Source organism: Empidonax traillii, unplaced genomic scaffold, assembly GCF_003031625.1.
Source record: "Empidonax traillii isolate 1590-97213 ecotype Southwest subspecies unplaced genomic scaffold, ASM303162v1 scaffold319:size813200, whole genome shotgun sequence".
NCBI lineage: Eukaryota > Metazoa > Chordata > Aves > Passeriformes > Tyrannidae > Empidonax > Empidonax traillii.
The window spans coordinates 394,926-406,771 of record NW_020955512.1 but is presented as its reverse complement, the minus strand read 5'-3'; the positions used below and the strand labels follow the sequence as shown (position 1 = coordinate 406,771).

Below are 11,846 nucleotides of genomic sequence, written 5' to 3'. Positions count from 1 at the left end.
CTGACTACAAGTAGTAAGTACCGATACAAACACAAGGAGAAAATCAGATCAGATGCACGAACTCCAGTTTCTTGTTCTCAGCTCTTGCATCCAACTTGACTCATTCCCTCAAAGCATCTCCGAAGGTCCAACCCCAGGAGCTGGACCTGCTTGCCCTTGCCCTCCCCGTGCTGCTTTTCCCGTTGGCATCTGTGGGATGGGGATGGAGGGAGGGGAGAGGCACTGTGTTCCTCACCTTATCAAAGATGGTGGCATTGCGAGCTGCCGTGGAAATCCACACCTCCTTGAAGAACTTGTCACAGACGGGATCCTGGTGTTCCGGATTGAGATCGGAGCCGCCAAGGACAACCCTGAGAAGACAAGGGGATGGATGCTCAGGGAGGCTGAAGCGCTGGGCACTTCCCCTCTTGAGAAATGCCAGGAGATTAGAAGTTTCCCTGGGACCTGCCAAACCCTCCCAGCACCCTCCCACTCCCATCCCCTGTGACAGTCTGCCAGCAGAAATGCTGCTCAATTATCTCCATTTTTTTCTGTGCAGTAACTGTCCAGATGGGAAATGGAGGGGTGGGGAGTGAAAAGGAAAAAGAAAAAGGTCTTAGAGAAAAAATGGCCGTGTTGTGTGCCAAATGGCTGCTCCCAGAGAAGAAACTTCCATTAGAAAGTGACATTGCCACCCAAGATTGAGAGAGTGTGAAAACGGGGTGTGGAAGGGAAATACCACTTGTTTATGAGCTCTGCTAGAGAAATCATGGAGCAGAGCGATCTGTATTGCCCAGCTGCTGAGCTGAGGACAGGAGTGGCCTGAGGAAGGCCAGTGAAACAGCAGCAAAACTGGGCTAAATCCAGGTCAGGCAGCGCTAGAACTGGTTGGTTTGAAAGGCTGTGGGCACGTGTAACCCCGAGCAAGCCCTGCCTGTGCCCCCACTCCCTGCAGCGCTGGGCCAGCCCCACGCATCCCACCTGAAGCAGCGCAGCCGCAGGGACTGGGCGAACTTCCCAGCGTTGTATTCCTCGCCGTCCATCACGGAGGGGACGGTCTCCGTGTCCTGCACGATGATGGCCATCTCGCTGTCCCGCTTCCCCAGCATGCTGCGGTCGTTGATGTTGGCAGAGCCTGGGCAGGGGGAAAGACGGAGCACAGGCAATGCCCCACTGCTGCACGAGAGCTGCCCACACACCCTCCATCACCACCCGCCACCCCCGGGCCCTCCACATCCCTCAGCTCCATGGGGACCATCCATCAGTAGGGAAAAACCCCAACCAGAGGGCTTCCTTCTGGAAACACAGACCTTGAGTGACGGGACTTGGGGAAGGGGGGGAAAAAAACACCCCACACAAATTTTTTCAGGATTCAACAGCTCCAGGCTTGGAAGAAGGTTAAATCACAGCCACGCCCAGGCCAACATTTTCAAAAGTTTACTCTCTCTGTAACTTCCCAGATGCTTCTGCTGAAGGAGCCACAGCTTTAAAGGTCTTTACTGCACTTGGTTTGGGTACCAAGTTACCTGAGGCAGGATGGGCTCTGTGGGCAAATCACAGAATCCCAGAATGGTTTGGGTTGGAAGGTGCCTTAAAGACCATCGCATTCCAACCCTCCTTTCTTGGGCTGGGACACCTTACACTACATCAGGTTGCTGTGGAAGGCTGTGCCTTTCAGGGGCGTTCTGCTCAAGGCCAGCTGAGGCTTTATCCCCCAGAGAGGTTTCTCTCTCCCACACAGCCATCAGAAAGCATGCAGTGAGGGGAAAAATCTCCAGACAGAGCCATAAGACACCCTCATGGCGGCAGTTAGCCATCGAGCCTTCCCAGGGACTGGATTAACTCCAAGGGAGCTAACACCTCCAGAGGAAAAATAAGGTAAGCCCCTCTCCTTTTCATCTCCTGCACAGTAGCCCCAAGAGCATTTAATTTCTGTGCACACTCTCTTTCCTATGTGAAAAGGGGATGACACTGGCTTCCTATGCCCTCACCACCCAGATGGATGCACATGCTGTATAAAAATCCATCCTCAGGCTTATCGGTACAGAAAATAGCAATTCAGAGCTGTCCCAGGCCCCCAGACCATCCCAGCTGGAACAGCACTGCTCCTGTTTTAATATCAAACCACCCCTGAGTTGTTGTGCACACTGGAGATGGGATCTGGCCCTGAGAGGGTAACAGAGCAGCAAACCTCACCACAGGTCATCTGGGACCACAGGCTGGATCGCTGCTTTGAAGGGGCGGAGTATTTTGAGTCTTGCAAAATCTGGGATTAAATTATTTGTTGGCAAAAGTTTTCATTGCTGATATAACAGCTCAAAAAGGGCTCCTTTAAAGAAACAGGCTGAAATTCTGCTTTTCTGCTGCAGTGTGGAACTCTGAGCCTGAACTATCCCATCTTTGCTGCATGTTCTCCTAATAAATATGGTAAGAGAAACGGATGAAATAATATCTATTACTCCTTATAGCATATTGCCCCATTCTTAGGAAATAGAGCTGATACATGACACATGTTGTCCAAACCTTCCAAATTTTACAGCACATTCTGTTCTTTCAGGAACAGATGACAAGTCTCACAAATCTTCCTGCTCGAGCAGAGTTTGATACAAGACAGATGGACAATATTCCCTGCACTGGGATTCTCTTCACGGTTACACACAGATTTAAAACCATTTCAATAAAAAAAATTAAATGACAGCCCTCCGAATCCCTTCCTCCCTCGTGATGAATTTATGAGGTTGGTTTTTGGTTGTGTTTTTTTTTTTTCTTTTTAACAGAAAAATATTTCTCGGCAAAGAAATGACAACACAGAAAAGCCCATGGAACCACAGCCCTGCACTGTGCATGGGGATGGGAAGGGATTGATCCAGGTATAACCCAGTGGTCCAAATCCCTCCTGCAAGCTCCTGCTCACCGATTATAACCGTGTTGTCATCAGCAATGAGCAGTTTGCTGTGCACATAGATGAGCTCCGTGACAAGCTTTCCTTCCAGCTCTGCATATGTTCGAAGTCCACAGAATGATATGTAGTTTATCCACTTATCTCCAACTGAAAATTAAAAGACAACAAAACCAAGGGGATGAGGGAGGTAGAAGACAGAAGGAAAAGACCCTCTTTACATAAAGACCCACATAAATAACAGTTCGCTTTTGACTTGAAAAAAAAAAAATAAGGCAAATGGATAATGGAAATAAGTTTCTTTAAAAATAGACTTCAAAAGCTGCCTGTGGGCTCTCAGTGCTGCTCTGATCTGCTGCCTGCTCGGAGACTTCCACTTCAGCGAGAATGACCCCAATCTCCCTGGCACAGCACACAAGGGTCTGAACATCCTAAAATAACTGGACTCTGTGACTGTTTTTCTGCAGATCCTGCAGAAAGGAGGCTGGAAGCAGGTGTTTTGTCCATGCACAGTATGGAAAATGTGCCCTACTTGTGTGCAGTTCAGATTTACACCAAGACCTGGAACGAATGAGGCATTATGCACGCTCCTAGAGTTTGTGATATGTGGGTTTTCATGGTACTCTGATTCCCAACAGGGCAAATTCCAGCAGGCACCCTCGTGGCAAGGAAGCAACTCAGCGTCCTGCTTAGGCAGGTTTTTCCTCTAAGTGTTTCACAACGGCCTGAAGCAAAACCCTGGGTGGGATTCACGGGGGATGCTGAGGGCTCACCGCTCCCAGAAGCGTGACCCCTCTCAGGACATTTTCCAAATAACACAATCCTGAGCAGCTGCAACTGTGCCGTGCTCCTCCCTGGGGTGCTCCCCTCCTCCGGATTGGGGCTGCATCCAGGCGTGAAGTCTGACGAGTGGCCATGGCTCACATGACCCAGCAGACCTCTCCGTGGGATGATGGCTCAGGAGGAGGTGGCTCACAGCCCCACAAGTCCAGAGCACGTGTTGCATTATGTGCTACAGCAGTAACGAGACTGAACAACACAGAGGAATAAAGTTCTTACCACCCTCTGCCTTCAGCTGAGCCAGGATCGAGTTTTCTCCTCGGCACATGGTCCTGGAAAGAAGGTAGGCAGCCATAAGCACCACTGCGCCTCGAGGCAGCAGCATATGCTGGAGCAGAACCAGGCAAGGTAAATCACAAACACAGATGCCTCTCAAGCACCCCGTGCAAGCAGGAGAAACAGAGTGCTTCCAGAGCCCATATTTTTCCCAAATAACTGCTGATACGTCAAGGACTGCTTATTTCCTTACGGAGCTCGTACCAACCCAGCATAGAAGCTGAGGAGCATTTTTGCAATGCTGGTAAACGTGTGACAAACAGAGCTGCTACCCTGTGTGCCACTGGATGTGCCTCTGTGTTCTGGATGTGAAATCACGTTAAGAAAAAACACAATACATGCAGAATGCTGGGTCAGGGAGTTTGTGGGATTACAGTTGGGCTGGAAGAGCCACAGCTGGCATCTCACTGAGAAACAACCAGCCCATGGGCAATTCTCAAGACTTATGGTTGTCCTTGAAGAAAAAAGCTCAGGCAGAAGGGTCTGGTTAGGGGGACATGCTGCTTTCCTTGTTTGTGTCCCCTGCCCCACTCATCCTTCTGGAGGTGCAGCAGGACACCTGCAGCCCAGCAGATGAGGGAGATTTCACTCTTGGGGGGGAAGCAGTAGTCTCCACAGGCTGACTGACTGTGCCCTGGCCATACCATAACACAGCAGCTTTCCAGTAAAAATATCTTGCCTTGGGCCATTTTGCCTTCCTCTACATCCTGTTCCCAGCACAAGGGCTACCTGGCACTGCTGTGTTTCAGTCCTTCCCATGAGACCTGCTGGGTTGCAAGTGCCCCCCTGGACATCCATCCCAGAGCAGGGGAATCACACTGGGGAAGAGGCTACTTCCTTCATGGGGCCAGTGGGCAGAGTCAGGCCAAGTATTGGCCGAAAAGGCGGACTTGGAGACAAATCCTGGTCAGCAAGTCCTGGTTGGATCAGCTAAATGGAAAAAAGTCACAGAATCATAGAACGATTTGGGTTGGAAGGGACCTTAAAGCTCATCTTGTTCCAACTCCCCTGCCAAAGGTTGCCCAAAGGCCCATCCAATTGGCCATGCTGATGGCAGGTGGGGTCTTGGGGACCCCCCCCACAGCAGGTAGAGGTGTCCAGGGAGGTGTCCAACAGCCCTGCAGTACCTGTAGTTGAAGTGCATGATGGCCTGCAGTGCGTTCCCCCCGCCGGTTGAAATGTCTCCTTCAAACCCAGGCAGCAGCGGGATCACCACGTACACCCGGAAACGCTTGTTTTCCCTGCAACGATAGTTTTGGGGGAGTATCAGCCTGGAAATGTTGCATTAGCCTGGAAATGTTACAGCTTCATACAAGGTGAAGTCCCCTTGGTTTCACTTCCCCTGTGCTGACCGACTTGGTTTCCACCCAAGGCTACCACACAAATTTTCAGGGAGCAAAGTGCAAAGCGGATTTCCAGTTTCAGGTTTCATCACCCACCATCAGTACTTCCATGAGCGCTCCTTCAGCAGGAGAAGGAATAATTTACTCTCAGCAGATTGTCTCTGCCACTGCAGAAGTTTGTTTGAGAACCCCAATAGCCCAGTCCCACTGATACTGGTGCAAACCGGAGCACACAACTGGCCTGGCAGAGCACAATGAAGGTCACAGAGCTATCACAGGCAGAAATCCAAAACCTAACCTGACATTCCACTGCCACCTGGTTTCCAGAAGTCAGAATCATCAGAAAAGGTAGAAACAAAAACTCGGGGCACAAGCGATACACTGATCATTTGTGGAAGGCAAATATGTCACTGGTACATCAAATGCCACAAAAACTGAGTTCCAGACTTCCCCCAAACTAATCCATACCCTAATCATGATCCCGTTCAGAACAAAAGCTACAACCATGGCACTGGTTTGGGATTTTTCTCAAAGCCAGCCTCTGGGTTTTCTCCACTGACCAAAGCCACTGCTCTGCCAGCACTTCCCAGGCACCATTGGATGCTGACAATCCCCTGTTCTGCACTCAGGAGGAGGACGATGCTCCATGGAAAGGCGCTGCCACTAGATGGCAAACACAGTTTAAATCACGTCAGGAGCTGACTGAGGATAAGCTGAGTGTGAAGTTTTTGTTAGAAGTATTCCTCCCTAGAGCAAGCCATGCCTGTGAATTTAAGGGTGTGGGAAATGTGAACCCCTGGGGTCCCATCTGAGCTGTGAGGGAGACAGTGAGGACCTGTGTGTCTTTAATTTCAACCAAAGCTTCCTCCTGTCTCTGCTGTGCACTTCAGACTGGCTTTAGCTCGCCAGCAGAGCTCAGAAACAGTTAGTGAGGACCTACCCATATACAAGACACTGTGAAACCAAGTCTGTTTATATCATGAAAGAGACCAACAAAAGCATTCCCCAAAAAGCAACTTGTTTGTCTAAGGCCAGTGTTTACTAAACTGGTTAGAGAGCCACCCATGGAAAAAAAAAGAGGAAACCAGGAAAAGAACAATATTAATAACATCAGTAAAAAATATTTAGTCTAGAAGAGTGAAAAGTATACAGGCTTCACTAGAGACCTTAATTTGCAATTAAACATCTGTGTGTCACCTACGCTGTTTTCCTGGGGCAGTCTGGAACATGAGCATTATGACAGACACCATTTAGGTCTGAATTTACTTTTAATCTTAGGCAATGCCAAGCACTCTGGAGTGTGAAGAATTTGAACCTTATATTCAGTGAGGAATCACCAACATTAAGCTGGCATAAAATTGGAATAATACAGAAGTGAGCATCACATCTGGAAATGGGTCACTGAAGAATCTGTGTGACTCCCTCCTGTGCTAGACCTTTTAGGATCTGGACAGAACGACACCCATTACATAAACTTTATGTAACAGGAAAATCTGAACAGATTACTCCAAGAATTTGCTGCTACCTCAGTAGCATTGCTAATAGCAGGCAACTGATGCAAGGGACCTGTCGTAATCAGTCCCCAAAGGCAGGAAAGGCAATCCAGAGTGGCTTCCCAGGGGAACACATCAGCACAGAGATCATAAAATCCTAGAATGGCTTGGGTGGAAGGGACTTTAAAGCTCATCTAGTCCCAACGCCCCTGCCATGGGCAGGGACACCTTCTCTGGGCGACCTGTGCCAGTGCCTCACCACTCTCACAGTATAGAATTTCTTCCCAATATCCAATCTAACTCTGCCTTTTTTCACTTTAAAGCCACTCCTCCCTCGTCCTATCACAAATGCCCTTGTCCAAAGTCCCTGTCCAGCTCTCCTGTAGCCCCTTTATGCACTGGAAGTTGCTCTAAGGTGCCATGTCCAGCTGCCTGAGAGCCTTGAGGTTGCAATGCAAACGCCAACAACACCATTCTCAGCAGCACTGGCACCACTCTTCATTTACCCAGGGTGAGAAAATACACCCCATCTTTTCATCCTTACCTAATTTCAATTATTTGGGCTATGAATTGCAGCTCACACAGATCACAGGAAACTCCACCCTGTTGTTAATGGCACAGATAACGCCCAGGCCCTCCCAGTTTGAATAGTGCTCCTCTTTCCACAGTCCCTCCAAACAAAGCCTGGCTCGTGGGAGCTCCAGCGACCTTGCAGATACCTCGCACACCCCGGTGGCTGCCTCTATCAGGTTGGGTGCCTTTACTAAAGTAAGGCATTTCCAAGCTCAAGTGCCAAAAAAAGCAAAATCCCGTGATCCTGGAGAGAGCACATCTGGGAAAGCAGCCCCTTCAAAGCTCTGGACAACTACAATATGGAAAAAATAAGTAGTGCAAGAAAGATCTTCCTTTGTGCGTGGTGAAAAAGCACAGGAGAGATGAAAGGAAGAAATTTAGAAAGTTTTCTGTATAACAGCCCAGCAAGATCGGGATACAGTTTTAGACCACGAAATATGCATCTCTCAAAGAGAGACTCTGGGGGAACAACCTTAAGCAGGGCTGCCCAGGATCAAAGCAAAGACAAGCCACTACTTGTGGCATTAATGTTATCACGGGTTTAGGTGTGCTGAAGCAAAAAGAGTGCCTAAAATGTGGTTGGATTTGATCCATCCAGGAACAAACGATGGCCCCCTTGCAACGGCTGGGGGTTGTGAACACCCTCCAGCATGTACCAGAAAGAGTTATTCAAACAATAGCTGAACCCTGCAGTCAAATCCTCAAAATGTGTTTGCTTCCCCCATTTGAAGCCAATCCTCTCTATAGATGATTTAAATAAACCACAAATCCCAGTTCACCCTTCCCACCCATTAACTTGCCTGACCACCCAGCTGAAGGGTGGGTCGGCTGCAGAGCAAAGGTGTCACTGAACCAGAGCTTTAAGGACTTGCCTTTAAACAAGTTCCACAGTTAAAAATACATTTGCATCAGGCTAAGTCCAGATAGATGCAGGCTAAGTCCTGATGCATCAGGCTAAGTCCTTTTCTGGCTGCAAAGAAGCTGCTAAGGAGTCTCACTGCTGTGAACACAAGCAGATGCTCGACTGCATCAGTTCTGCATTGGCACAGCTCTTGCACAGCTGTGTCCATTAAGGTGCTATTTTGCACCACACCGTGGAAATGCACCTGGAAGACTTCCACTGCCTTGTTAAGAACAGGTTACCTGTGAGCTTTAAGAATCCTCTGAGCAATTGCATCGCCGATCTTGTTCCAGACAACTTTGTCATCAGCACAGCTAATAAAAAACTGGTTCTGCAGGAAAAGCAAGCAAAGCTACTGTCAGACACTGCCAGCAACCAACCAAAAATATTTGAATGCTTTGTTTCAGACCAAGAGCAACTAAAGATAGCTGGGTTTGTGTGCCATTGGAGTGGAGGCTTTTTTTAATTATGATTAAATGATATGTGTGTCTGTGCTTGTTTAAGGAATGAATTGGTCCTTATTAATCACACTCCTTAGAAAGTTCATGTAAAGAGCAACCTAAAAAGAGGCTGAAAAAAAAAAATAAAAGAAGAGAATAAGCATCTCCATTCAGCCAGCACTGAGTGTCACTCTGACACAAGAGATTACTGCAGCTGAAGGCTGAATGGATGAAGAGCAGCTCTGTGAGTGGGAGGTTTAGGCATGCACAGGGACACTGCAAAGCCACAGAGGGGACAGGAAGACTATTGCACAGACCATGAAAGCTGCTGGCAATTTTGCAAATAGCTTTATAAAGGAGAGGTCTATTTTTTCCACCTCATGATCAGAAGGCTGCCAGGCTAAAACCCATCAGTTTGGTCTGAAGACCACTGAAGTTAATGGAGCTCTCTAAATTCATAAAAAATTAAGACCAAACCACAAGAAGTAGAATGGCCCTCCTGATGGAGGCAAACCATGCCAGAGGATCAGGACCCTCCTGCTTCCCCCCCCCACTGCCACTCACTTCTATGTAGATGTAGTGCTTGCTGTTCTCTATCACGCTGATGTAGGCTTTGTGGATGGACTCCTCGTGGTATTTGATGCCAGCTGACCAGTCAGCAGCAGAGCGGATCACCTGCAGGGCAAGAGAATAACACCTTTGGCTCAGCCCAGCCAGGACACCACCACAGCATGGCAACTGAATTACTCCAGAGCCAACACTCTTCCCTGGCAGCGTTCACCTGTCAGGATTTCACTAAATAAGGTAATACGTGCAACATCCGTACTGCATCTGTAATCAGGGGAAAGAATGTTCAGAAATGGCATTAATGCCCAATGTTTTGATTAAAGACATCAGTGCCCTGTTCTGTTGCTGTGTTCCTGCCCTCTCCCACCTGAGCACCTCCAGATGCAACAGAAGTAGCACGATGGAATTTTGTTCTCGCTTAAGGGCTTACGATAAACTGCTTTTAAAACAACCTGAGTTTCCAAGCTTTAGGTGTGCACATCCCATTAGTGACCTCCTGGCCAGCACTTCAAAGCTGGTCTCCAGCTGGGTCAGTGTGTTTTTCCCACAGTGTGTTTTTCCCTGTGCAGGGGAATCGTGCAGTCTGATAACACAGGCTGTATATCTTTGTCCTTGCACTCCAGATCATTTGTTTCTTCTGCCTAATTCTTGCACAAGCCATCCCATTTGTGATCATGTGACTTTTAAAATTTATAGTTCAGATGCCCACGTTTATTTATTAGTTTTTACTGGAAATCCACTTTTAAAGTAGATCCTGCAAGATCCCCTGGGCATGTTCTGCCCCTCCCTCCTGCAGTTTTTGTGCAAGAGACCCAAACCAATATGAGAAACAACCTCTGTTCGTGCTCTATGCCAGGCTGAGCAAGCCCCACAGTGGCCAGCATCCTGTCCCCCCCAGCCAGATATGCTGTGGCACCTCCTCCTCCTGAACTTTGAGTCAAGAGGAAGTCACACTATGCCCCAAGTGACGTCTTCCTAGATGGAAATGTAGTTTTTCATTATGTGTTGGCAGAGTATGTGCTTGGGGGAAACAATTACTCATGATTAGCCTCTGTCTTTAAACATTGTCAAGACAAAAACCATTGAAACAATAGCCTTAAAATATCTCAATACAGCCATTATACCAGCACTCGGGGCCAGTCCCAGACAGGACAAGATCCAAGTGCTGAGGATCTGTGAAATTTGTGTGTCAGAACACGCAAAATCCTGATCTCTTGGGATTAATCACATGTTGGGATCAACCACTTTTTTCTTTGGAAATCCCTCCCACGGATTTCTTCTAATGTTCCATGTTATTCCCCCTGTTCCCCCAACATCCCTGATACCCTGCCCCTGAGCTCTGCTGGCCATGGCATGGCTGAAGACTCTCAAGGGCTAATTAATTACCAGTAGTAAGCAGCAGGTAAGGATTTGGCCCTTTGGTCCAGGTGCTGCTTGCCTGAACCAAATCAATCCTCTTGTCTCTGGAGCACCTCTGGAGGTAGCACTGATGGGCGCTGCTGTTAAGGAGTACACAACTCCTGAGCTAATTCCTTCACCTGGACAGGAGTTTTCTTCCATAGGTCACTGAAGAACAGACCCTGCAACTCTCCTGTTGGGCTGCTCTCTTGGCCAACAGGAGGGAGCACTCCTCTCCAGCGCCTTGTCTTCCCAGCACATCATCTGCCTGCCCTTCCCTGCCTTCCTCTTCACGCCTCCACACCCCAGGGTACCTGCTGTAACAGGGCCATCTTCCCTCTGCCTCATCCCAAAACAATGTCATGGCTCATTCCAAAAAGCTGGCATAGCATCACTCAAAAAGCTTATGCCAGGTGCAACCTCGAATCCATATGTGGAGGGAAGGAGAGGTGTCAGAAGGTGCTGGCTAGGACAGCAGAATGGGTGTAAAGTGTTCCAGCTTGGACCTGAAAGCTATTTTCAATAGTTTTAAAAGGTCTGCAGCCACAGGGACAGGTGAGGAGGTGGCAGGACAAGGCCACTGATGGCAGCATGCCATGGGTGCAGCATGCATCCCAAGGAACCAAAACTGTGGCACTCAGACACCTACACACACCTGGAAGTTTCCTACACAGGCCTTCCTATATCACTATGTTCCATCTCACGCTTCTGGGCATTTCTCCCTTCCTGTCAAGGTATTTAAAGTGAGCTGGTTCAAACACAACCTCTCTCCTAGGGAGATCTCCTAGGGAGAAAAGGCCTCACACTGCCCAGCAGAGCACCTCCCATCCAGAGCTGGCGTCTCCATGCTCCTGCCTCTGCTCTCCCCTCCCTCAAGCCTCTCAACAGCTTGTCATCCCTTTAACTTCTCTGACCGATACAGGGATAATAAATGTGATGTTTGCGGAGGGCTACTGCATAAACCCCAAACAATGTGAGCTCTCACGCAGACTTCAAAGAGGTAAGGGCGTCAGCTGCTGCCAGAGCATTAAATTTTCATTGCATTTCCATCAGGAACGGGATGTTGCCTCACCACGTCACATCTTTTGCAACACTGGCTTTGGCAGATAACTGCAAACTCTGGAGTGGAAATAGAGA

The 11,846-nt window shown here is 48.6% G+C and overlaps 1 protein-coding gene across 3 annotated transcripts in view; it reads right to left on the bottom strand.

The window, feature by feature from the left end:
• Nucleotides 1-11,846, bottom strand: part of PLD1 (phospholipase D1) — a 62,213-nt gene that overhangs the window by 5,231 nt on the left and 45,136 nt on the right. For all 3 annotated transcript variants that reach the window (XM_027891302.1, XM_027891303.1, XM_027891304.1), the window contains 7 exons: nt 9,309-9,419; nt 8,547-8,635; nt 5,122-5,235; nt 3,938-3,990; nt 2,894-3,028; nt 961-1,114; nt 236-350 (listed from right to left, as the gene is read on the bottom strand). In XM_027891302.1, the coding sequence (XP_027747103.1) occupies nt 236-350; nt 961-1,114; nt 2,894-3,028; nt 3,938-3,990; nt 5,122-5,235; nt 8,547-8,635; nt 9,309-9,419 (771 nt within the window). The remainder of the gene's footprint in view (nt 1-235; nt 351-960; nt 1,115-2,893; nt 3,029-3,937; nt 3,991-5,121; nt 5,236-8,546; nt 8,636-9,308; nt 9,420-11,846) is intronic.